At 45.9% G+C, this 27,591-nt stretch overlaps 1 protein-coding gene across 2 annotated transcripts in view; it reads right to left on the bottom strand.

Moving 5' to 3' along the window:
• Positions 1–309: 309 nt before the first annotated feature.
• LOC128693230 (putative neural-cadherin 2) overlaps positions 310–27,591 on the bottom strand; it is a 101,861-nt gene continuing 74,579 nt past the window's right edge. Inside the window, exons 7-26 of one of the 2 annotated variants that reach the window (XM_070089326.1) lie at positions 22,946–23,179; positions 22,520–22,695; positions 21,434–21,580; positions 19,189–19,365; positions 17,448–17,847; positions 16,578–16,780; positions 15,248–15,411; positions 10,124–10,292; positions 9,578–9,925; positions 9,155–9,316; positions 8,261–8,400; positions 7,696–8,041; positions 6,337–6,678; positions 5,895–6,233; positions 5,476–5,797; positions 3,899–4,088; positions 2,405–2,637; positions 2,078–2,290; positions 1,652–1,891; positions 310–1,175 (exon numbers count right to left, since the gene is read on the bottom strand). In XM_070089326.1, coding sequence (XP_069945427.1) covers positions 850–1,175; positions 1,652–1,891; positions 2,078–2,290; positions 2,405–2,637; positions 3,899–4,088; positions 5,476–5,797; positions 5,895–6,233; positions 6,337–6,678; positions 7,696–8,041; positions 8,261–8,400; positions 9,155–9,316; positions 9,578–9,925; positions 10,124–10,292; positions 15,248–15,411; positions 16,578–16,780; positions 17,448–17,847; positions 19,189–19,365; positions 21,434–21,580; positions 22,520–22,695; positions 22,946–23,179 — 4,871 coding nt within the window. In that variant the 3' untranslated portion in view covers positions 310–849. The remainder of the gene's footprint in view (positions 1,176–1,651; positions 1,892–2,077; positions 2,291–2,404; positions 2,638–3,898; positions 4,089–5,475; positions 5,798–5,894; positions 6,234–6,336; positions 6,679–7,695; positions 8,042–8,260; positions 8,401–9,154; positions 9,317–9,577; positions 9,926–10,123; positions 10,293–15,247; positions 15,412–16,577; positions 16,781–17,447; positions 17,848–19,188; positions 19,366–21,433; positions 21,581–22,519; positions 22,696–22,945; positions 23,180–27,591) is intronic. The other variant, XM_070089327.1, reaches the window with a different exon arrangement.

Below are 27,591 nucleotides of genomic sequence, written 5' to 3'. Positions count from 1 at the left end.
TGAATAGAGAGTCCTTCGCCATCCTAGCGGGCTCCTTCATCTTCCTTCAACGATTAAACCTCCGTTGAATAATTTAATAATTCAAATTCCTTCGTTTTCCTGTTCCATAGACTGTCTCTGGAATTCTTTGATATATTTTTATGGTTTTTCCAAAACTAACCCGTTTCTCTTCTGCAATTAACGAGGCTGGTCACAGTGACCCACAAGAGTGGTCACTTCGTCCATATCCACTGTGCCCATTACACAGCTGATTGTTGAGTAATCCAGACATCATAGGGGAATAAAACATCTGGTTTTGGTTAAGCGAGTATAATACAGGTGTTATATAAACGTATAAAATATTTAGATATAATGCCGCTGTTTCTTGTAACAAAGATTAACACATGAAAGGTAAAGATGACAAAATAAAAGTCACAGCCTCAGTTTTCTAACTATTTTTCAACTCTCTTGTTTAGACGTCAATAATCCTCTAAATCTAACATGGTTCAAGACACCACAGTGGTCGCCACTACAAGGGGCGAATGTGACTGTACGTACGGCCATTTGAGGCAAATGTTTTACACGATTGTCGACATTGTCTCCGAAGTCAATATTCGCAGATATATTTCCCAGAGATCTTACCATTCCGTATTATAGAACGTACGATAATACTTTCCTCTGCCATCTATCACACTTAATACAATAATAACTTTATAAATTCTAGTTACTCTTAGAAAAAGTGGATAACTCCGCGCACTGTGTTGAGACATTTTTGACTAATATTCGAGGCAGGTTCTCGGACCAAACTGGTAAATAACTTCGGGATTACACTTCAGTACACCGTAAATGCATTGAATGTTTTGGTTCGCCTCAACAAACTGTCTTCTGTTCTTCATCTCCGACGGATACTGAACTACGTCTCGGAGAAACTGTTGTAGTTGTCTTCGTAAGTACGGGGGAGGAACCTCTTGTTTTGGTCATGGAGTAAATTGCGCCTTTTGTTGGCAAAGAAGTCAGCGCCTGGCCTCTGCTTTTACTCGTATGTTGCTCTGTTTTTCTGGAGACCTGATTCTCCCGTTTTGTCAGAAGAGGAGACATGGATGCCTCTGGTAAATTTTTGAGTAAGTCCATCACCTCCAAGAACTCTGGAACGATGGGTTTTATACTTCCTTCTTCAGGTTGCTCCTCCCGAAGACCTGAAGTGATATTAAGAAACATTATTAGATAATGATATAAAATACGAAGATCGCTTTCTGTAGCTGTGAGGAGCTCAGAGCTATGAGAAAAACTGAAATAAATGTTCATTTTCTGATATTTGGCATGTGGGGTTTGGTACACAAATCAGAGTAGAAAACGAACAGCGTCAATAAACAGAGATATCAAATACTGAGAAAGATAGCATCACCTACGTCTTTTATTGAAGATGATTTGCTTCGAGGAAGATATACATAAAGATATGTAAAATGTATATGTCATCTGCTTACTGGTACAATTATTCTTTCAGCCAGAGACTACTTTGGAATTATTCGTTTATAAAACTGACTTTCGATTCTTGTGACCAGGAGCTGGACATAGAGACTTTATAGCTGCGGACCAGATTTTCTAATCGTAAAACCATGAATTATACTTTCCCGAACTGACCGGGACTCCTACGAACTTTGTTTCCACGCACCAGATAACGCCGAAGACAGCGACCCGGCAGACGACCCGTCTCCCTCGTAGGCATAGGCTCTGAGGTCGTCCTTGGCTGGAAGTGGGTCAGGGCTCACTACCCCTGAGCCTGCCACGGTTCCCACGCCCGCCGGCACGCCCACGACCGTCGGTACGTCCACAACTTTTGGCACGGGAGCGCCAGTACGGATCGGCACTCCGGCTGTGTACTCACTGCTCTCACTCGCTGGTACTCTTTCCTCTAAAGATCACATACATAGACCAACGTCCTTAGTAGGTAATATCCGAATCATTAATCTACTCATGTATGCATAACTAAAGTTTTAAATTACTATCATACAGAAAAGCAATAGTCCCATGAGGATTATTCAACACTGAAAAATAAAAAGGAGAAAAAAATTAGAATAAATCGTAGTTTATACAAAACCTTCACCTTTCCCGAGCGGCGTGGAGCGAGTCTGTGGGAGTCTGATTTGAAGACGCTCCAGAAACGCTTTGTGAGGAGCATCTCCTTGGTGATTCTTGCGTCCAGTCTCCATCACCTCTAAGACTGTGGCCTCCTGCACCTCTCTGTGACCCACGATACCTCTCACCAGCCACTGTCTTCGTAACCTCACTGAGATGACTACACCCATCACCACTGCCACAGTGAAAAATTGTGTTTATACAAGTTTTTACCAGTTTTTATGCTACATGTGAAATGCAAATTTTGGTAAATAAGTATTAACGTGAAAGTGCACAAAAGACTACTGACCCAGGAGTAGTAGAGAGAGTGTCAGCGCTGCGATGGCCACGGTAGCTGTGAGTGGGTGGCCCGGGGTGGCCGGGTGGGTCCACTGGCAGTGATCCCCAGCATGGCCAGGGCCACACACACACTGGAATCCTGGACGCAGGTTGTAGCAGGAGCCTCCGTGGAGACAGGGCTGCCACACACACTCGTCCAGGTCCTCACACACTCCCCCCACCACCTGCTGTCCTCTCCCACACCTGTAGAGGACAACCATTATATTACACCTGAAGAGCAACATAGCACTGTCACACCTGTAAAAGTACACTGCTTTGTGCCCTACACCTGCAGAGGCACTGCATTATGTCCCACACCTGTAGAGAAACACAGCTTCGTGCCCCACACCTGTGGAAGAACACAGCCCCATACCCCACACCTGTAGAAGTACAGTTTCATACTCCACACACTGGAGAGGCATCTAAAGTCAGTACCTGACCAACCGGTCTGTGGTTCGTACGTCAGCTTGCGTGTGGCCAGCAGTAACAGCGTGGTTGATCAAGCCCTGATCCACCATGAGGCCTGGCCTGAGACCGAGCCGCGGGGGCGTTGACCCCCGAAACCATCTCCAGGTAAACTCCAGGTAAACCACCTGTACAAGAACGCAGCTTCATGCCTCACGGCCTAGACGAGCGTAATAATAAAAAAAATAATGAATCTTTAAATGGTGGACTAGTGCACCAGTGGAAGGCCTCTCGAACCTTTCTAGTGTCTTAACATATTTGACCCATCAAAGGAGGTGCCTTGATGCCCGTGAGGGGAAGGGGCGTCTTGATCCAAGGAATTAGAATTCGCCTCCCCTTCCTTGGATTGAACCTGACTGCCAACTATTTTCCGTGAGGTGTCTGATCCCTACGGGTCAAGAGCACCCTCTCTACAACCCCTCCTATGAACAATGTTTAGCTCGACATATAATCTTACACAGAATCGTGACTTAATGAAGGTCTTAAAAGGAAATCTTAGATTCTTCAGTTGCATAATGTTGCATAATCTTATAAGAAATTAACTGATCTGCGCAGTTGACACAATGCTCCTTGCTGCTCTATCTAATTTAATTTTTTAATTGAGGCTTAAAGCCTCTCACTGGAGCCTATACTTCATTTCTTGGTTAAATCTCTTCCTTAACTGTTATAACTGTGAATTTAATGTGGGTCAGTTTCGGTGGCCCATGTCTGACCAATCATGCAGTCTGTAAAATCTAGTCTGGTTCTCCCGGCTTCTGTTCTCATCGCCTTCACATCAGCTGTAAACACTGATACATAGAACTACCTATGTGTAGCTTCGTGCGCTAAAGAAAACAATTAAGGACCCAAAAGTGGTTCTTGTGGGATCCCTCCTGTTACATCTGTCAGTTTCGATGCTTTTTCCGGATCATCACTGTCTCGCTCCACGTATTTTTCAATCCACTGCAATACCTTTCCTGTTATGCTCTGCCTGCAGGTGGTGATGCAAGACAAGACTCACCTGCAGCTGGCACTGCCCCAGGTGGAGACGCAGGAGAGCGGGGCGTCACAGGTGGTGTTGAGGCAGGCGTCAGGGGCGGAGCAGCCTGGCTCCAGACCCTGCCAGCTGGTCACCTGACTCCACCTGCTGCCATTCAGTGCAGGTGGCAACGGTAGCTGGCGACCCGACACGCGCACGTCGTCCAAACAACCTGACACCACAGACAATTCCAGTAGCTGAACATTAAACATTCCATAAACAAATTGACGCTAATGTTTACAATTTATTTAAATGGAAGCCTGAAGTTCCTCTTTCAAGCTTCCATTTAACTTATGCTAATCTCAGGAAAAGGGCCAAAACTTTGAGATACAGAGATTTAAGTGAACCTAAGTGGGAGAGAGAGAGAGAGAAGAAAATCGCTCAAAGAGGTTGCCAATTTCCAACAGTGAGACACTTAAGAAACTAGTTAGCTATATTAAACTTAAAAGCCCCGTCACAATGTCAGCAATTTCTTCTATACATCTCTGAACCTCTTGGTGATCACCTCAGATCCCATATATCATCCCCGCTACTCTACATTCACTGTCAATGTTGTAAAATCTAGACGGAAGTCTGCAGCTCTGCTTCCAGACTTCCGTGTGGAGGCTGTGGGTCTCCCACAACATTATTTGTGCCCTTCAAGGAGGTGACTGTTAATAAAGAACTTTACTCAAGGAACTAGAGGGACTTTCACGAAGATGATAACTTTGAAGGGGCCCAAACTCATCACCTCCTGGACACTCTCTGACCTTCCATCCACCAAGGTCATCGTGACCTCTGCTGTTTCTCTCTGAATACAAATCCGTTAGTTTCTCAACACCTAAATTTTCCTAATATACTCTTGCCTTAATTTTAAATCAGAAGATATGAATTTATAGGATACGAAAGGCTCTAGGATGAGTTAGGTTAATTTACAAAAAGTTTAAATAATTTAAAAATAAGCATAATACAAAATCTGGCAGCGATATGTCTGGCAACGACGTGGCACAGGAAATATAAGAAACGTTGTGTTTTTAACATTTGGTGTGAGAATGATTCATGTTATAATATATAGATCAGGTGTTTACATTGAAACATAAATGTGAACAGTATATAAATAAAGGTAGGGAAGTTTTTATTGCATTTATGGATTTAGAAAAGGCATATGATAGAGTGGATAGAGGAGCAATGTGGCAGATGTTACAAGTACAGTGAACCCCCGGTTAACGATATTTTTTCACTCCAGAAGTATGTTCAGGTGCCAGTACTGACCGAATTTGTTCCCATAAGGAATATTGTGAAGTAGATTAGTCCATTTCAGACCCCCAAACATACACGTACAAACGCACTTACATAAATACACTTACATAATTGGTCGCATTCGGAGGTGATCGTTATGCGGGGGTCCACTGTATATGGAATAGGTGGTAAGTTACTAAATGCTGTAAAGAGCTTTTATGAGGATAGTGAGGCTCAGGTTAGGGTGTGTATGAGGGGGGGGGGGACATTACTTCCCGGTAAAAGTAGGTCTTAGACAGGTCTAGGATCAACTTTGTTCTCTCAAAGGTGTGGCAACTTACTGTTTTTGAGATCATCGAGGACGCTGACCACTGTCACGCCCACCAGTTCTGGCAGGCCGCCCACGCTCACTCCGTCTCCCAAGTCAATGGGAGTGAGAGGCTCCTGTCCACCTCCGACAGCGTCAGACTGTCTCAGTGACACTAGTGACTCGTTACGTCGCCATCCGTCACCGTCGTCAACGCTCACTACCATGTTGGCACCGTGACGCTCCGCCCTGACGGTGTGCCAGGCACCGTCACCCACCGGCCGCCCCTCCACGCAGGCCGCCCGTGCCGCCCACCCCGCCCCTGACACTGTGGCACACACCACACCTCCTCGCAGCTGTGTGGAGGACAACAGTAGCTCACAAACACAGGATCAAGAGCATCATGATAAAAGATTTACATAAACCTGGGAAAACGCGTGAAGAGAGACGTACGTGTATTGTGAAAGCCGCAGACTGTCTGGGAGACGCCATGTGCAGCAGAAGGCCCTGACGAAGACCTCGCGTCCTCAGGCGCAGCTGCACTGACATCACCTGCGGCGCCGGCGTGAAAGACAACGCAAACTTCACGAAAGACGAAGACCCGAAAGTGGCGGGGATGGTGGGAGTGTTGCACCCTGGACCCGCCCACCCTGGGTCACACTCACACTCCGGGTGTCCCAGGCCGCCCACGCACCGCCCGCGGTGCCCACAGCCACCCACACACGCCTTTTCCTGTGGGTGGCAGCCCGGGGCGGTGTTCCTGCTGTAGGGCGGCTCTCCCAGGTCCACCAGCTGGAATAAGACTACGTGAGAGTCAGCATTGTCTCCTCCTGCAGCACCTTCCTCAGCAACAACACACTGTCTCAAGTCGCAGCTTCACTGGTAATAACCTCACCTGACTGTTGAGTGTGAGATGTGAGATACAGCCATCTAGAGGGCGTGGTGTGGGCGCCTCTCTCCACCCATGGTGGGTTGGGCTGGGGGGCGTGTGGGCCAGCCCACCCACTTGCAAAGGTGAGGAACCCACCCAAGCTCCCACGTCTCGTAAGTGGGTCCACGAGCCCTGAGCTACGCAATGAGAGTCGTCCCGAGGGTCATTGTCGTCCTGAGAGCCCTGGTCGTATTGAGTTTTGGTGTCTTTTTGAGTGCCACTGTCGTCGTGAGTGCCACTGTCGTCGTGAATGTCACTGTCCTCCCCGGGGCTGTGACCACACAAGTCAACCATCATTGCAGCACCCTGAAAAATGGCACGAAACCAGGTTTGACACCAAGAAAGTTACCTCCAATTCCCTGAATCGAAATCATCAACAAGGGTAGACCTCACTTGCCATAAACGGGTACATGTGAATAAAACGCAAATAAAACGGTATTTGGCTACTATATTGTGACTAAACCAGTGTGTGTTAAACCCCTGTGTTAGGTAAGCCTCTGAACACAAATAACCCGCACATCAATCACAGTATTGCATGTTTGTTCTGTAATCCTCTAAATGTTGGTCAACACCTGTATTACCGTAATTATTAGTTATTAGTAATTATTAGTAATTATTAGTTAGTTATAAGTGTTAGATAGACACTTGTGTTACGCCAATCACTTTAAAGGGATATTTAAATTCGTGATGAAAACTTAAATTTTCGCTCAGCTAAAGTTACTGGTTGTATTAGCAGGACTCTGGCCATGAATTAATACTTACATCCCAGATAAAACTGAATTCAATAACAGCGCATTTTATAAAGCTCTTTAAGGACAAAAAAAAATGGCTATCGCAAAATGCCCAGTTAATGCGAATCTCAAATGCTGGAAAATAGGACCAGAGACCTTACTAATTTTAATGGGATACATACGCTGTGTTATCATTCACGGTAAATCTTCACTCTGAAAGAAATGGTCGCAGTACATTCATGGCATTCGAGCGTAAGTTATTACCCCTTCAGCCGTCCCAAATTTCGAGAACAGCCCTCATAAAACAAAAATCTGCAACATTCGATGCGCAGCTTGACTGTGACAGATGCGACAGTTATCTATGAGAGTGGAGGATGAAATTTTGCAAGCTACTGTTACTGACTGTGAAAGAGACTTGAGTGGAGAGGTTTTATGGTTTACCAGTCACCGGCAATGACTGAAGGCGAAGAATACTGCAGTTCGTTTGTGAGAGTGTGACTGAAGGAAGATCTCACGTGAATGGAGACGACTTGTTGTGTGGCAGTCAGAGTGATTGACTGTGTGACTGTGTTAGCTGAGAAAGTTTGCTTACGTGAGAGTGGAGGTGGAGGTGGATGGTGTGCCAGTCACCATCGTTGACTGTGCTGTTGACCTCCAGTTTGAGCGCCTCTGCACCTCCCTCCAGCAGCAGCTGAGGCCGCCCACGCCACACCTGCAGAGCCAGCATGGGCGTGGGCGGGTCATCCGGGCGTCGCGGGATGGGCGCCAGGGGGCCAGAGTAGAGGAGGAGGGCGTGTGGGCGGCGTGTGAGGAGTCTCAGGGATATGGTGGTGGGGAAGCAGGGCGGCAGTGGGCGGACCCATGCCCACCCATCACCCCTGAAGGTCCTGGCCAACACCTTACACCGCGCCCCCCACGACCCCCCGGGACACACACACCTGTTGTAAACACACCCTGTAAAATCAGCTGTAAAAAAAAAATTATAACCACCAGCCCCATTTTAAAAAAAATCTTCACACACTCCCTTCTTCAAAAATAATAAATCTACATCATTTTAACAGAACTGAAAAAAAATACAACATACATCGTCTCCATGATACAATATCTGGAAATCCCCTTTATAAATTTCTCTCTCTCTCCTGCCGTTGAAAATTCACCTGTTACCGGTGTGGTGGCCCAGACAACGGCCACCGTTGAGGCAGGTGCTGGGGATGCAAGTCTCAGGTTCATAGACATGACAGTCGTGACCTCGGGAGAGCAGCGGGGTGACCAGCGAGGTGGAGTTCGTGTCTACCACCTGGAAATCAGAAGCTGGAATGTCGTATCTGGATGCGTCATTGTGACAGATATGTATGAGTGTGTTTACTCAGGTAGAGTACTCAAGAGTTCATAACGCCTGGTCCCGAGTGTCTGTGAGTGGATATATTACGAGTGTCTGCGGTTAAATATATCACGTTCCGTTGTTCGTATATAAAACTCAATTATATTATTATTATAATAAAAAAAGAAGCGCTAAACCACAAAGGCTATACAGTTTCTTTATTACTGTCTGACTGGAGAGACACAAGCTAATACTAACACCATCATACGCAAGTGTGATTTTTAATTATGATTATTAATTATGATTATTAATTATGATTATCTTTAACAAGCGTACCTTCATTTATTTAAATATGCTGAAATTAAGCAGATCTCTTAGCCTTGTAAACAAAGATAACAATACCGTAAGAAGATAAATAAATAATTAATTCTCAAAATGGAGATATTAACTTAGGCATTTCGGCCCGTAGTAGACCATTATAAAATCTAGAGAGAACACAGGAGGGAGTCAGAAGTTAGAATAATAATAACAATAATTCAAGCCAAGCGCACGCAAGACATAGAGGCTCGATCCTCCGTCTGAGCTTCCTATTTGTTCTCGTAGACTTCCTTGCCAGAAGCCAGAAGATGAGAGGGAAGTCAGACTTTACAGCTCACACAGAGACTACAGTATCTGCACAGGAGGACTGTGTGCTCCACTACAGTCCCGGGACGACTTCCCTCCACATTACCTGTAGTGGGAGGGTGGTGGAGGCCCGGGAGGCAGCGGAGGAGGGGTCAGGAGGACCAGCCTGGTGGAGGGAGTGGAGGGCTGGTTCGTCAGAGAGGTCACTTCCGCTGGATCCAGACTTCGGGGATTCTATCATCACCGTCAGGTTGGTCGTCGCTTCTATCTGTGGACACGCAGCGAGATCCAACCTTTTTAAAAAACTTTTCACTATTCTAGCGTAACATATTTGTTCTGTATTTCTTTAAGTGCATTTACTGTGTTTACGATTACGATTTGAAGGCCTTTTTTTGCAGGAAATTTAATAATTAAGTAATTTATTCATATAAGCATTCAACCTAATATTTGTGTGTATTTTGGGACATTTTTTTCATCTATTGCGAGAAATAATGGAAAAAGGCTGTGTAGCAGTGCCAAAGGCACTGACCTGTGCCGAGTGTAGTGCCAGCAGACCCTGCAGCTTGACGGGGTCCATGAAGGTCCCTGCTGCTTCCTTGACGCTGACCCACACACAGGCGGAGGTGGTTGTGGAGGCAGCGACCTGCCCACTGGCACTCCTCCAGTGTGCTGACCAGACGTGGGTGGCGTGGGGCAGTGGCCGGGAGCTGGCGCTTGAGAACCCCGAGGGGTGAGATGGGTGCTGTGTGTGGGCGTAGTGAGGGTGTGGGCGGTCCGAGTGGGCGTACACGCTCACCACTTCCACGGTGTGGGGGGCCTCGCCCCCCACCGCCATCAGCACGCCCTCCACCACCCGTCCCAGGCCACCCCCTCCTTGCTATTGAATATTAAAAAAATTCACTTATTCTCTCTCGCTCCCCAAAAAGATAATTATAAAATCTCTTTTTCATAATTATCTCTCACAAATATTCCCAGAAGAAAAATATCTAAACGTTTTTCTTTAGATTTACCAAAATAACAAATTAGGTATTTCGTTTTTTACCTAACAACTACGTAAATAACTAGATCTACTGACCTGTGGTGTCCATCCTTGGGTGAGGTGGGCGGGGGTGGTGGGCGTGAGGATGATGGGGGCAGCGTGGGCTAGGGCGTCTGGGGTCAACACCCTCACAGCCACAGTCACGTTGGCTTCCACGTCCTTCTGACCCCACAGCAGGTCGTCCACACTGAACTGTAGGTCGTACCTGTGGTGTCAAGGGGCGAGTATAAACGGAGGGCACAGTTAGTGTCATGGTGCTGAGAGAACCCTCCTTGTATTGTCATCCCGGACGACTGATAACCCATGAGAGCCTCACAGTGTGGGTTATTACCATGGTTCTCAGCTCCCTTCACAACATGGAACTCAAATATCAGTAGTAACTATATTCAACGTTACTGCAGCACCTTACAAGACAACCAGGACCTTGCAAGATAACCAAGACCTTGCATGACATCCAGGACCTTGCAAGACAACCAGGACCTTACAAGACATCCAGGACCTTGCAAGATAACCAAGACCTTGCATGACATCCAGGACCTTGCAAGACAACCAGGACCTTACAAGACATCCAGGACCTTGCATGACATCCAGGGCCTTGCAAGACAACCAGGACCTTGCAAGACACAACAGGAGCAACTTAAACCCGACTTATTAACCAGATTCTCGACTAATTAGCCTGAAGGTTGCAAGATTATAGACCACGAAGCAGCCAATACATGAGAGGAAGTGAATGGCACCAGCAACTCTGCTCTAATTAAGTGGCAGACGGCAGAGCTCAAAACGGCAATAATAATGATTTTCCAAATGTTTAGTGACAGAAGGATGGTTACCGGAGACAGAAGGATGGTTTCTAGAGACAGAAGGATGGTTCCTGGAGCCAGAAGCATGGATGATGGAGGTGGTACTGGAAAACCTCGTGCATCAACATGATAGGGGCACTACCATGGACAGAGAGGATGAACCAGCAAGGCTGGATCTCATATTCACCTTGGGTAGTTCAGACACTGGGACCCCGAGACAGAAGGATGGTTACTGGAGACAGTATCAGTCTAGTCAGCATTTCAGACTGCGAGTTTTGCACACACACACACACATACACAGTCACTCCCCACTCCCTCTATTCTCTCTTCTCTCCTCTCTCTCTCTCTCTCTCTCTCTCTCTCTCTCTCTCTCTCTCTCTCTCTCTCTCTCTCTCTCTCTCTCTCTCTCTCTCTCTATCCAGTAACGAGAGAGAGAAGCCTCGCTCAAGCTGCTTAATTTATCCTCGGCGTCAAATGATTCTCTGGCACAATTAATCAGAGATCACTTAGCACACAGCCACCCTCATTAATATCCCATTTTTAAACTGTCTAACCCTTGTACCCACGTCACTGTCCTGGTGTGTGTGGTCCCCCTTAGTCACTGTCCTGGTTTGTGTGGTCCCCTTAGTCACTGTCCTGGTGTGGGGGTCTGTCACTGTCCCGTGTGTCAATGTCCCGTCTGTCACTGTCCCGTCTGTCACTGTCCCGTCTGTCACTGTCCCGTCTGTCACTGTCCCGTATGTCACTGTCCCGTCTGCCACAACGGGATGAAGCATCACTTCCACAGTCGGTGTGAAGCAGGTTTGATCCCAGTGGGCAATAGTTCTAACCCCTTGGATCAAGAGCCTTCAGCATCAAGGATCTTCCATCTTCTAGCAGCTACGGCTGTGTGACCCATACAGGTCTAACGCTTGTTTAATTAAAAGAAAATAGGATGTACTCGTCCAGGTATGCTTGCCGGGGGTCGAGTCTACTGACTTGGCCTGCTAGACTGTGTTTAAATTTTTTTTGTCTTACTGAGGCCTCCTCCTCCTCCTTCTCTTCTTCCTCTTCTTTCTTTTCCTTCTCCTCTTCCTTCTCTTCTTCTTCTTCCTTCTCTTCTTTCTCTTCCTCCTCCTCTTCCAGCCTCTTATAAAATTTCATTTTGAGTAACACGTATTTAATATTTCTAGACATTCCTGAATTTTGCGATTCTGCTCAAAAAACATTTTTTTTCTAAATTCGACAGACGAGAAATTATTTAAAATTATAAATACCCCATTGAAAGATTAATCTTTTATTAAAGCAATACACAAATATTTAAAATATCTTTCTCTTTACTGTCTAAATATTTTATTTTCGCGAAGCCTTCAAGGGAAATACATTAGTGCCTCGCAGGATATATACACCGAGAAGTGTATTTCTCTGTGTATATACGCTGGTAGTTTACTCCCTATTTTTAGGGATTAAAGTATTTTTGTCTGGCGGTGAAAAGGCTACCTGTGTAGTCTTAATGACCTTCGTGTAGTCTCCATGGGGTTCACGCCCCATTAGCCACAACTCATGCATTCCGTACATACGTTCCACTCCAGGCGTTGTTTTGACCTCTACGAATCTAGAAGTACATTACATTAGCGTGTGTGTGTTTGTGTGTGTGTGTGTGTTTACACTAACACTGTGTGCGTGTGTCTGCTAGTTACTTTAGCACGCAATAACATCATTTTCTCGCAATGTCTCTCCTCACAATGACAACACTGCTAGGGTACCAACACCTCCTCAGTGTTGGCTGCCAACACACCAGTTTACCAGGCAGTCAACACTACCAGCGTTCACCCAACGACGTTCACCAACGAGGAACGGTCTTCAACTCTCCAGTGAAGATCACTAATTTTCTCAAAACTTCGCCGCTCTGTAATAGAAGTCAAAACTCTGGCAGAGAGCCAAGCCGGCGCCCTAGGCAGCAGCAGCAACAGCGATTGAGAAAGCCTAGTTTACTCCACACAGATCCCTTACAAAAATGAAACTAGATATAGGAATAACTCGCACATAGGAGGAGGGAACTTATGACAACGCTTCTGTCCGACTTCAACCATTAACTAGAGGTTTTGGTAGCTGGGCGCACACAGGAGGAAGGAACTTACGACGACACTTCTCTCCCCGACTTCGATCATTAACTAGAGGTTTCGGTCGCTGCGCGATCCGCGAAGGGTGCTCAGCCATCCAGATGAGTTTCCAAGTCATCGCAAGGAAAGACCGTAATGTTGTCAATAAGAAAAGCCAAATTAGCAACTACACGGCAAGAAATCCATTCTGGATATCGCATATACAGTTCCAGAATACCTCAGTTGTCTTCTCAGATTATCGGTGTTGAAGATTTGAAGTCGATCGAGCGAAGCATTCACAGATCAAAAGCAGGAAAATCAGTATAACTTCTTTCCCCAATTATATCAAAACTGACACCTACAACCCAAAGTCAATAGTGTTTTGGGACGATTTTCAGAGGTTTTCCTGGTGTGCCTAACTCGACATACCTGTGATATACCTGTGACCATTTTTTAGAGCTCTTCTACCCCTCGCAGCCTAACCAAACATTCTTATTGTAGACGTTTCGCCCTCCAGTGGCTTTATCAATACAGATTCAAGGACGTCTATAATAAAGGCACCCAGAGGCTGCACATGTGTCTAATTCTTTACTTACACAGCTTAAACAAGAAACATAAAAAGACGTATCAGATATGGTCACTAAAGCAAGTTACGGAAAAACGCTATTTTGAAAATGGAAATTGATAATTTGGCGCGGAACGGACGGTTTGATAGCAATCAGGGACCACGAAGGTTCAGCTGGAAGTTGAAAACACATACGAATCACAGGGATGTTTTTAAGTGTTTCTTCAGTTCTGGAGTAATAGTCTGGGAGTGGAACGAACTGGAGAATGGAGTGGTAGTGTGTATCCATACACTTGCACTCTGGTAACAATTTAGATTATTCTCTAAGTAGGTTAGACCAGTGTAGAAAGGTAGGATGGGTCTGGGACCGACCTCCTGGGTATAACCAGTTTAAGATAAGTCTTATCAAAGTGGTCAGGACTAGGACCACAATGGTCTGGGGTGCTCCTGGTTGCTGACTCCATTCCTTTGTATTGTGTAATCCAAACAATTGTTCAGCATAAATTAATACGAAGCAAATTTTTGTTCCAGTACATTTTCCTTGTTAGCAGGCCTACGATGGGCCTTTTTTTTTTGGTTACAAAATAGTCTGATAATTTTTCAGAAAGTTGACGTAACGAGACTTGATAACTACTTAAGTAGAACGCAGGGAACTGCAAAATAAAAAATAAAGCTTAATGAGGACTTTACGAAATGAAAACTGAAAAAATGGGTATATGCGGAAATCCCATACCACCTACCATTACAAACCATTGAACTGAATGACTCCCGTTGGGAAATTTTCAGATGTTTTCTTGTGCGTCTAACTGGATATACCTGTGATATACCTATAACCGGTTTTTCAGGGCTCTTCTACCCCTCGCAGCCTAGCCTGAGGCCAGATATTCTTAGTGAATGCCTGCAATAACTAGGGTATAGCTGTCAGCAACACAGCATAGTTATTGCACCCGGGATCACGAGTCGACGGTCAGACACCAGCACAACACAGACGACCACAGCAGCGTTCAAGCTAATTCTCAAAGTAAAACGAACCAACTCTTGGGAAAAGATTGCAGATCAATGGTTTTAAAGTGCCCAGATTGCAAGACTCTCGCTAAGATACAGACCAATAAACCCAAGTCCTTACTGGCAAAGGTAATAACTCGGACAGCATATGTTGTGCAAGGTAGGGAAGTAGAGTCTTTAGTCTTGCAACTCGTAAGCTCCATTAACAATGCAGAAACTCGCTGGTGTTACACTGTGCTCAGCTTAATCGCTTCCCACGGTGCTTTCACCGAGGTTGAAACAACTTTCTTAATGGCGTCGCTGGCTGGAAGTCACTGTCTACAAAAATATTCACAGATAGTTGATAAGATATTTGATGCATTTTTAAATTTAGCGTGAAAAAGGGGAATCACGGAAGCTCTCTGTCGATGAAACTAGTGTAAAATAAAAAGATATATATATATATATATATATATATATATATATATATATATATATATATATATATATATATATATATGTATATATATCTCATTGTTTGTACGCTGAGCTGAGATATATATATATATATATCTTAGTATATATATAAGTGCATTACATCACTACTATCATAAGTGCATAACATCTCAGCTTCACATGTACCTAATATCCACCACCATTACAGGTACATAACATCTACCACCATAACACTCACATATCTATCTGTCCTTGCTGTTCCATAAACACTTACCTGCCGGCCTTCACCTGGCTTGAGGCGAAGAGGTCGCCAGTGTGAGTGTTGAGGGAGAAGAGAGGGTGTGGAGCGCCCCGCCAGTGGAAGCTCTTGTCGGGGAGGTCCCAGTCGTCGGGGTCGTCCACGAACACCCGACCAAGAGGCGCCTCCGACCCTCCGCCCTACACAAGACGGGGAAAACAAGTGAAGTTTAGGATTGTTTTCCTGTAGTAGAGTCGTAATACTCGTGGCTGGTCCTTTGAATTATGAAATTGTGAAGGAAACGAGAGGAAAGATGTGGAATGACAGAGGTACCTGTGGCCGGGTACTTGCCACAAATGTTCAGATCTCAAAGGAAATTTGGGATTTCTTATTCAGTTTGGATGAAGTACCCCAGTGGACTAAACAAACTAGTCTCTGGCTAGAAGTTCAAGTCCCTGCTCTCAGGAGCAGCAGTGAATATATACACACCTGTGCTGATAACATGTTTGACTGAGAACCGTGGTTGAAACAACGAAAAAATTTACAACCTACTCGACAAGTGCTGGAAAAAGAAATGAGATGCGAGAAGTTGACAATGATGGGCAATAAAAATGATGGAGACTCCTTCACCAATGATCATTACTACAAGCTGAGTTAATGGCAGTCCTACAAGAACTACCTCGTGCATTACGAAAGAATAAGCAGCGCACTGTTTTTTACGAAGATTCCATAACTGCTTTCCAGTCACTCGCTCCAACAAACATTCTCAAGACAGCGTTAGACTCGACAGTTTTTTTTTTCATCTTACAGTCCCTAGATAAAAAGCTAATGAAATTCATAAGGATCGTGCATGAACATGTAATTATCCGAAGGAGGAGAACATCCAGTGTTGGAGTATCCCTACCTGAGTCCTCCCGATGGAGGCAATGTTAAGTCCAGGCTTCATGGAACCTACATGAGTCTTCCAGAGGTAGATAGACTTGGTTACAGGCTACATGGAACCTACCTGCGTCTTCTAGAGATAGACAGTCATGGCTCCAGGTTTCATGGAACCTACTGAGTCTTCCATAGGTAAACAGTCTTGGCTCCAGGCTTCATGGAACCTACCTGAGTCTTCCAGAGGTAGACAGTCTTGGAGCTCCAGGCTTCATGGAACCTACCTGAGTCTTCCAGAGGTAGACAGTCTTGGCTCCAGGTTTCACGGAACCTACCTGAGTCTTCCAGAGGTAGACAGTCTTGGCTCCAGGTTTCACGGAACCTACCTGAGTCTTCCAGAGGTAGACAGTCTTGGAGCTCCAGGCTTCATGGAACCTACCTGAGTCTTCCAGAGGTAGACAGTCTTGGCTCCAGGCTTCATGGAACCTACCTGAGTCTTCCAGAGGTAGACAGTCTTGGCTCCAGGCTTCATGGGGTTGTCGTTGATGTCGTCGACAATGACAGTAACAGTGTGGGTGGCAGCCACTCCCCCCGCGTCAGCCACCAGGACGCCCACCAGCAGCTGACGGTGCTCTTCCCTGTCCACGGCGCCCACTGTCCACACCTCCGCCCCTCCACGACCACTGTCAAGGTCTAGAGAAGGAACATGAAGTAAAACAATGTTTAATATCATTAATACTTCCTGTATTTTGGAAATAAAAATAATAACAACAGCAACAACAACAAAAACAATAAAAATAATAATAATAATAATAATAATAATAATAATAATAATAATAATAATAATAATAATAATAATAATAATGTAATTGTTGCAACAGTTTTGATTAAAAGAGTAATAATATACATATTTTAGTTAAAAAAATTAAGTATGTCAGAAAATGCTTCAAAAAACTCTGAAACGTCGAAATATTTAGCAGAATAACATTTTAGCGCATTTGTATTCACGGGAAAGCGCTAAATCCTTCGAAGTCATACATAGCCCGGGGACTCGTACGCAGTCAATGTCGACCCCCCCCCCCTCAAAAAAAAAAAAAGATTGTGGATTACCTCGTTCAAGAGAAAAAGTCGTTTTCGTCGTTTCCAACAAAAGGGAGAAATGATTCACGAGAATCATTTTGATTTCTGTCAGGACTGTTGGCACGTTGAGGTGAATTGTTGAGAATTAAATACCAAAAACCCACAATACCGTGACTGGAACAATACACAAATAACCTGGACATGGGAGAGAGAAGCTTAAAGGTCAGACTTGATCCACATATAATTTGCAAAATATTAAGAGGTCTTTATATGTACTCACGAGGGTCGAACTTGAGTGCTATGTGGGCGAGGACGTGGGCGGGGTTGGTGGGCGCCAGGGAGAGGTTGAAGGGCGGGCCATGGCCCAGTGCCCACACGTCGTGGTCCGTGGCAGTAAGGGCACCCAGGAGTGTGGGGGCGGCACCTTCCGTCACATGGAAGAGTGTGGGTGGCAGCAGTACTGGTGGACTGTCGTTGACGTCAGTGACAGTGATGGTGAGGGTGGCAGTGGCAGTGAGGGGCGGCCGCCCACGGTCCACGCCCACGATCCTGGCCACACCTATAGCCCCGTCAGGAGCCTCGCGGTCCAGTCCACGTCTTAAGGTTACTGCTCCTTCAGAGTCGACGCTGAGAGCTCCCCAGGCTCCCTCCAGGTGGTAGTCCACAACACCTTCTCCACCCTGAAGGAGAGAAAAAACATCCTTTGAATGTCGTTTTTTTTATGTCAGTTCCAGGGATCATCGCCCCGGCTCTCCGTTCTCAGAAAATGACTCAGAAATTAGAAAGAACGCATTAAAGAATTAAGAGCTCTGAAGGAACATAGGAAAGCAAATATACGTGTAAAGTGAATATAAATAGTAGCTTATAATTTATGTAGAAGTCTGCAAGATTTACACGTCACTACAGACAACAGATTATCATACCACGGGCGGGGATACAACCAGCTGGCCCAGCTGGCCCAGCTGGCCCAGTGGCTAGCGCGTCGGTCTGCGAGTTTTATGACTCTCTGATCGTGGGTTCTATCCCCGCCCGTGGTATGGTTTGTTTGCAAGCGTGTCATTACGATTTCGTGAGTCAACAGATTATCCCTTAAAAATAACACATTGTCTCTTAAAAATAACAGCTCATCCCTTAAAAATAACAGATCATCCCTTAAAAAACAACAGATCATCCCCTAAAAACAACAGATCACCCCCTAAAAACAACAGATCATCCCTTAAAAACAACAAATCATCCCTTAAAAACAACAGATCATCCCCTAAAAACAACAGATCACCCCCTAAAAACAACAGATTATCCCTTAAAAAACAGATCACCCCCTAAAAACAACAGATCATCCCTTAAAAAAACAGATCACCCCCTAAAAACAACAGATCATCCCTTAAAAAAAACAGATCACCCCCTAAAAACAACAGATCCCTTAAAAACAACAAATCATCCCTTAAAAATAACAGAAGTTATTTTTTATTTGCACTGTTATTCCTAAAGAGAGACTGCAAGAATAGGGATGGTTGGACGGTCAGAATAGATCAGTAAAAACGACTGAGAGTAGATGGAAAGAGACAGAGAGGGAAGGATAAGTGACCTGACCACATTAGGTCGATTTTAAAAACAGATTTTGACACAGTGGAGTAAACTATCACTAATTTTTTTATATTGGAAATTTCAATGTAGCTTTCTGTTATATGGCTGGTAAAAGCTAAAATGAATTACAACTTGCGCATGACAAAAAATTGGTTTATTTACATGTGGTGTGGGTCGAAATTTTTCCATAATAAACTTTAAGTTCAAAGAGTTTCCCAGTGTTAAGAATTGTGAATTTGCGAACAATGAAAGGAAAGCAGATATGGATATGAGGAGACATGATAACGACATGAAAGATTACAAGAGTAAACAGGGTCATTTTTTTTATTAGTATCAGTAACTGTAGGAGTTCCGCTGCTGTAGCTACGAACACCGGGGTGGGCGTGGGTGTCTTCACTATATCAGGGTCGTGGGCGTGATGCTGTGCGAGTACTCACCATGTCAGGGTCGTGGGCGGGAAGGGCAGCCAGGAGGGTGCCAGGGTGGGCGTCCTCCCTCACAGTAACATGGGCGTGAGGACGGTGGAACTGGGGCGGGTTGTCGTTAACGTCCTTCAGAAGGACGGTGACCCAGGCTGCGTCCATGTGACGCGCGTCCCTCCACCCCCCGCGTCCCTGGGGAAGAAACAGTGACCAGTGATGGAGCGCCAGTAGTGAGGGTGCAGTGGTGGAACCCCAGTGGTGGGGCACCAACACTGAGCTCTATATATTAAAAATCACACACACACATACACACACAAACACACCCACCCACCCACACACACACACACACACACACACACACACACACACACACACACACACACACACACACACACACACTCCGAGCACGTCTCCGGAGGCACACATCAACCAGATAACTGCTGCAGCATATGGGCGCCTGGCAAACCTGAGAACAGCGTTTCGATACCTTAGTAAAGAATCGTTCAAGACACTGTACACCGTGTACGTCAGCTCCATACTGGAGTATGCAGCACCTGTTTGGAACCCGCACTTGATCAAGCACGTCAAGAAATTAGAGAAAGTGCAAAGGTTTGCGGCAGGGTTAGTTCCAGAGCTAAGGGGAATGTCCTATGAAGAAAGGTTAAGGGAAATCGGCCTGACGACACTGGAGGACAGGAGGGTCAGGGGAGACATGATAACGACATATACAATACTGCGCAGAATAGACAAGGTGGACAAAGACAGGATGTTCCAGGGAGGGGACACAGAAACAAGAGGTCAAAATTGGAAGTTGAAGACTCAGATGAGTCAAAGGGATGTTAGGAAGTATTTCTTCAGCCATAGAGTTGTCAGGCAGTGGAATAGCCTAGAAAGTGACGTAGTGGAGGCGGGAACCATACATAGTTTTAAGACGAGGTTTGATAAAGCTCATGGAGCAGGGAGAGAGAGGACCCAGTAGCAACCAGTGAAGAGGCGGGGCCAGGAGCTAGGACTCGACCCTTGCAGCCACAAATAGGTGAGTACACACACACACACACACACACACACACACAAACACACACACAACTTACTAAAGACACAACAGAAGCAAAACTTACGATAACAGAGTAGTCAACAGAATCCCGACAGGACTAGGAAGGTCGAGCAGCAAAAATGATCCAGGAGTTCCGCGGTAAACAAGACTGAGCCGGTAGCTGGACTCAACCCCCAGGAAGAATCACCAAAGCGCCCGTACTCTTCTCGGTCTTCTTCCAACCAGTTAAAACCTTGATCCTCGACCCATGAGCCGATGCCATGTACTTAGAGGTCTCCATCCACCGCCTTCAAAGACGGAGTTCATACAGGTGTCCAGTGGGACAAAGAGAGAAATCCACTTTCTGTGTGGCAGTAACATCCAGGCCACAAGGAGCAAGAAACGCAAAGATAAGCCACCAAAGTATATTCCCACCACCAGTATTTACATTGTGTCCAACAGGGTACCAATGTATGCAGCAGATGCAATACTAAGAAGAATTATGAGAGAGTAAAGTGATTTCTCTCACTGATCAAGGACCGAAACGTTTTCTAATAAATATTTGTGTTGTCAACCGGCCATATCCCACCGAGGCAGGGTAACCTAAAAAAAAAAAGTTTATCTTTTTAAATCTAGTAATGTATACAGGAGAAGGGGTTACTAGCCCTTTGCTCCCGGCATTTTAGTCGCCTCTTACAACACGCATGGCTTACGGAGGAAGAATTCTGTTCCACTTCCCAAGGGAAAGTGTAACGGAATTCTAGTTTCCCCTCAAAACGAATAAATGTTTCTAATAAACATGTGGCAGCTATAATTGGCTGCTTGGCCGATTACAGGAAATGTAAGTAGTGGATGTTTGAAACACATCGAATAAAACGTCACGTCCTTGATGCACGTTAAACTAGCAGTGTTCGGTAGTCAGAAATATACAGTGCAGATCCAGCTCCTCTTGAGTCGGCACTGTCTCTGGTTATAGTAGTGCCACTCTTGTAGTGTCACAACGATGGAATTTCTCACCTTGTCAGTCACCTGCACCATGAACTTGAAGCCTGGACTCACCTTGTCAGTCACTTGCACCATGAACTTGAAGCCTGGACTCACCTTGTCAGTCACCTGCACCATGAACTTGAAGCCTGGACTCACCTTGTCAGTCACTTGCACCATGAACTTGAAGCCTGGACTCACCTTGTCAGTCACTTGCACCATGAACTTGAAGCCTGGACTCACCTTGTCAGTCACTTGCACCATGAACTTGAAGCCTCGACGGTGAGTTTCATCTTCATAGTCCAGAGTCTGAGTGGCGAAGATGTGTCCCTCTGATCCCACCGTCCTGATGCTGAAGTGCTCCCAGCCCCATCCACTGGCCTCCACCACCTGCAGACACACCATGTTAGCACCGTCAGGTGACCACAACATCACCTGCAGGAGAGATCCAGCCCCATCCACTGGCCTCCACCACCTGCAGAGACACCATGTTAGCACCGTCAGGTGACCACAACATCACCTGCAGGAGAGACCCAGCCCCCATAAACTGGCCTCCACCACCTGCAGACACACCATATTAGCACCGTCAAGTGACCACAACATCACCTTCAGGAGAGACCCAGCCCCACCCACTGGCCTCCACCACCTGCAGACACACAATATTAGCACCGTCAAGTGACCACAACATCACCTGCAGGAGAGACCCAGCCCCACCCACTGGCCTCCACCACCTGCAGAGACACCATGTTAGCACCTTCACGTGACCACAACATCACCTGCAGGAGAGATCCAGCCCCATCCACTGGCCTCCACCACCTGCAGAGACACCATGTTAGCACCGTCAGGTGACCACAACATCACCTGCAGGAGAGACCCAGCCCCCATAAACTGGCCTCCACCACCTGCAGACACACCATATTAGCACCGTCAAGTGACCACAACATCACCTGCAGGAGAGACCCAGCCCCACCCACTGGCCTCCACCACCTGCAGACACACCATATTAGCACCGTCAAGTGACCACAACATCACCTGCAGGAGAGATCCAGCCCCACCCACTGGCCTCAGCTTCAGCTGCTATAAAAAGTCAGAAAGTTATACAAATATAAACAAATATCATTACAAATCTCGTCATTTTTTTTTTGCTCTGTGAAATCAACTAACCAGCCATAAATCTGTCGTTTCTTCACCTGCCTAGATCTACACTATCTGCTGCCCCACCAAGCAGAAGTGATTCACTTAACAGTGCCTCACCCAGTTATACCTCACCTAGCAGTGCCTCACCCAGCAATACCTCACCTAGCAGTGCCTCACCCAGCAGTGCCTCACCCTGTAGAAGAAGTAGTTTGATGTGTCGGTGTCGATGACAGAGATGTGGAGGATGGTGGAGTTGTGTGGAGGTTCAGAGCCCCAGGTCTCCTCCGTCTCCACCTCCCACAGTGAACGTTCCAGTCTGGGAGAATTGTCATTCACGTCCACCAGACGGATCACCACCACACCAGTACCTGTAGGTCACCACACACAGAACACAGGTAAGTGTAAACCACACAAACACACACCCGAGATACAAACTCTAGGATAATTACAACTATGTGGCTACAACTATGTGATTACAGAGAGTACACTACCACACAACACAGCAGAACACACTCTTGAGGCCACAACACTCCCTCCTGAGGCCACAACACTCCCTCTTGAGGCCACAACACTCACACTAGAGGCCATAACACTAACCCTGGAGGCCACAACACTCACCCTTGAGGCCACCACCATCCACCGCCACAACCTGGATCTCGTACTCTGGTGTGGTCTCTCGGTCTAGACAACAGATGGCAGTGCGGATGAGACCAGTGTCTGGGTCCACGGAGAAGATGGCCTCTCCCGTGGGCTCGTACACCACGTTTTTGGCGATGGAGTAAGTTATCCTGGCGTTGGTTCCTTCAGTGATGTCGTCAGCGTCCCAGGCAGCCACCACGGCCACTGACAAGTCTGGAGGTGGAGGTAATGAGTTGTTAGTGGTCCTGACGTTGGTACTAACGTTGTTAGCGGCCACGACGGCCGCTGACAAGTCTCGAGGTGGAGGTAATGAGACGTTAGTGATCCCTGACGTTGGTACTAACGTTATCAGCGTTTCATAGCGGCCACTGAAACGTCTGGAGGCAGTAAAAGGATGTTATAGGTTTTGACGTCGGTGTTGACGCCAAAAAACTATGTCTTCTTATCATAAAACGGATGAGGCTTGCATCCATGGCAAGTCAGTCCTCAAACTCACAGGTCAGTGCGTTAACTCGGCCAGCTGATTCTAACAAGATTTACCCGTTCATGTTATTACGATTTCGTGGGGCTATGTCTTCTTGTCCAGGAAGGCACAGCCTTACCAACAGCTTTGTCAGTGTCTCTCTTTTAGCAGATAACCTCGATATGCATCGTAAAGTTAACTGTTTTTCTTATAGACTCCCATGTACATGGAGTATAAGGTAACCAAGTGAGCTTTGGGGAGGCACTGAAGAAACCTTTCTAAAGTCCTCCTGTCATAGTAACATAGGATCCACTTAGAAAACACCCAGGTCTCCAACACATAGATGGATAGTCCTCCTAACCACAACTTATGGCATCAACGAGGCATATAATTCCATCTCCCGGCAATAACAACGGGACATGATCGCACAGTAACTTATCTCTAAATGGAAAACATTGGAGGAACAGCACGTCAATAAAAGCGTTTATATTATTATTTTAAACGGAAAAAAAACGATTAACTCGTGAGAGTCATACAGTAAAACGTTGGGATAATTTCCTGGTTATATTGCTGTGGTGATTACTTTTAATGCAGCGGCAGCTAACTCGAGAGGGGATGACATCAGGTTATAAGCAATAAAGATAATGTGAATGGGAAATGTAGAGACGACTACTAATTGTTTTAAAGGGAAGATTGTGTGAGACAAGAGTGTGGAGGAGGTGATGTGTGTTAGACCCCACAAGTGTGTTACCTCTGAGGGTAGAGTTGAAGAGCTGCAGTACGTTACACCTCAGTAGCAGTAAATGTTATGGCGATACCGACAAGCTGTGGAAAAGACTCTTACCCATAGCGTATCCTACAAGACATTACGACTGATGAAAATTCTCGTGAGAGAAACGTTCTCACTAGTGTGGTAACTGTGAGAGGCAAGTGTATATTGAACACCCTCTGTGTGCAACTTACTCTGGTGGAAAGCTGGGAAGCAGCAACCATCCAGGGAGGTACTACCGCGTCTACTGGAAGCAAGTAAAAGTTTTGCACTCTGGTTTCTCTCTTTCTCTCTCTCTCTCTCTCTCTCTCTCTCTGTTTCATATAATCAACATACACTAGACTTTACCGACCTTCGAGTTCCTTCATGGTTCTTGGTCTCGGACCGGGACGCGGGGGCGATGGTCTCCACAAGAACTTTATCAGATAATAACACATCCAATATATACATTATTTCCAATTTGTTAATTGTGCCAAGATAACGAAATAAAATAACGATAAAAAACAGAAATCACGTCGTATCCTTATCAACGTAATTTACCATAAAGAGAAACAACGAAAGATGGATAAAAATACTAAAATTTTAGGAAAAAAAATCATACAACGTTGAAAAAAACATTAAAATAAAAAACTCATATTACTCAGAGTGCCAGATTTTTTTCCCCCCTGGTCATGGACCGGGCCGCAGGGGCGTTGACCCCCGGAATATCCTCCAGGTAGGTATACATTATTTTTGAAGTGGTGGTCGCAGCTAGAGTGACAGAGATTGTAGTATAAGTGAAGAATGTGTTGATGCAAACGAGAGTAGTGCAGCCAGACGAGACTAATTGAGATGTAAGTCCCAAGCACAACACTGAACGATACTTAATAAAAGAGAGGAGAAAACGATGGTCCTCATTCTGAAATTAGGACGAAGTTTGGAGGGTTTGGTGAGCTGTGGGCATCCTCGGTGGGTTTACGAGATGGTGAGTATTCTCAGGGGGTCTACGAGACACTGGGCATTCTCAGGGGGTCTACGAGACACTGGTCATTCTCAGGGGGTCTACGAGACACTGGTCATTCTCAGGGGGTCTACGAGACACTGGTCATTCTCAAGGGGTCTACGAGACACTGGTCATTCTCAGGGGGTCTACGAGACACTGGTCATTCTCAGGGGGTCTACGAGACACTGGTCATTCTCAGGGGGTCTACGAGACACTGGTCATTCTCAAGGGGTCTACGAGACACTGGTCATTCTCAGGGGGTCTACGAGACACTGGTCATTCTCAGGGGGTCTACGAGACCCTGGTCATTCATAGGGATCTACGAGACACTGGTCATTCTCAGGGGGTCTACGAGACACTGGTCATTCTCAGGGGGTCTACGAGACACTGGTCATTCATAGGGATCTACGAGACACTGGTCATTCTCAGGGGGTCTACGAGACACTGGTCATTCTCAGGGGGTCTACGAGACACTGGTCATTCTCAGGGGGTCTACGAGACACTGGTCATTCTCAGGGGGTCTACGAGACACTAGTCATTCATAGGGATCTACGAGACACTGGTCATTCTCAGGGGGTCTACGAGACACTGGTCATTCTCAGGGGGTCTACGAGACACTGGTCATTCATAGGGATCTACGAGACACTGGTCATTCTCAGGGGGTCTACGAGACACTGGTCATTCTCAGGGGGTCTACGAGACACTGGTCATTCATAGGGATCTACGAGACACTGGTCATTCTCAAGGGGGTCTACTAGACATTGAACATTCTCAGTGATAAGAAGGAAGAAGAGGTGTGCTGTGAGGGAATATTTCACATTTAGAACACAATTCATATTAACAGTTACATCAGAATCAATACTCGTGTTCCTGGCCTCTGATAGCAGCCTCTCCGCTTGAAGAAAGACGAATACGTCAGAGCCACCTACGAGGAGCCAGGTCCCTAAACCCCCGCCCCCACAGTGGCAATCATCTGGCGACCCACAAGCATTTTTCTCATTTTCTTTCACGTACGTACTCTGCCCTGGGTCATCCTCTCTTCACCCTCCCTCCACTCATGGTAATTCAAGCCGCACTATTCTTTCGAATATTTTTATATATTTTTATCCGTTAGGGTGGTGGTCGTTTTTTTTTTCAATATTCTTCGGCTCTTGATATTTCGTTACCGGTAGTAATTTCGTTATGTAGCATTTAGCGTAGTCTGTTACTTATTTCAAGAGATGTTATTCTGTTTACTTAATTATGGTTTACTGTCTCACAGGATTTGATTTGTGTTCTGTAACAGTGAAGGTTTGAAATGAAGTTAGATTTCTAGTTCATGTCTCAGTGGAATGATCCATTACCTAGTTCATGTCTCAGTGGAATGATCCATTACCTAGTTCATGTCTCAGTGGAATGATCCATTACCTAGTTCATGTCTCAGTGGAATGATCCATCACCTAGTTCATGTCTCAGTGGAATGATCCATCACCTAGTTCATGTCTCAGTGGAATGATCCATTACCTAGTTCATGTCTCAGTGGAATGATCCATTACCTAGTTCATGTCTCAGTGGAATGATCCATCACCTAGTTCATGTCTCAGTGGAATGATCCATCACCTAGTTCATGTTTCAGTGGAATGATCCATCACCTAGTTCATGTCTCAGTGGAATGATCCATTACCTAGTTCATGTCTCAGTGGAATGATCCATTACCTAGTTCATGTCTCAGTGGAATGATCCATCACCTAGTTCATGTCTCAGTGGAATGATCCATCACCTAGTTCATGTCTCAGTGGAATGATCCATCACCTAGTTCATGTCTCAATGGAATGATCCATTACCTAGCTCATGTCTCAGTGGAATGATCCATTACCTAGTTCATGTCTCAGTGGAATGATCCATCACCTAGTTCATGTCTCAGTGGAATGATCCATCACCTAGTTCATGTCTCAGTGGAATGATCCATCACCTAGTTCATGTCTCAGTGGAATGATCCATCACCTAGTTCCTGTACTGACCAGTGTTGCTGCAGTTTACACCACAGGTCAGTCGGGACCCGTGTACCATCTGCAGCAGAAGTTGGTACACATACCATCATTAGCACGGTTACCTGGTAACAGCCTGGGATTGCTAGACATGTATAACCATAATTTTTAAAGGTAAGCCAGCGGAAAGGTCTCAGTCAGATAACCAAAAAGTTCCAACTGCGAAGTCATCATATGACTAAGACCAGCGTCAGGAAGCACTTATCCTGTTTCCTAACAAACATTGGCTAACCTTACCTAATTATAGCTGCTTGATGAAGGAGGGGGCGCTGACCCCCCCCTCGAACACCCTCAAGACTACGCCCCCCCTGACACCTGGGACTCTCTATCTTATATCTCCAAGACTATGGACATTCTCCGGGGTGTTAACAAAGGCCCTAAGGC

This window comes from Cherax quadricarinatus, chromosome 28 (genome assembly GCF_038502225.1).
Source record: "Cherax quadricarinatus isolate ZL_2023a chromosome 28, ASM3850222v1, whole genome shotgun sequence".
Classification (NCBI taxonomy): domain Eukaryota; kingdom Metazoa; phylum Arthropoda; class Malacostraca; order Decapoda; family Parastacidae; genus Cherax; species Cherax quadricarinatus.
Note: the sequence above shows the minus strand (reverse complement) of the source record. Positions and strands in the feature narration are given on the sequence as shown.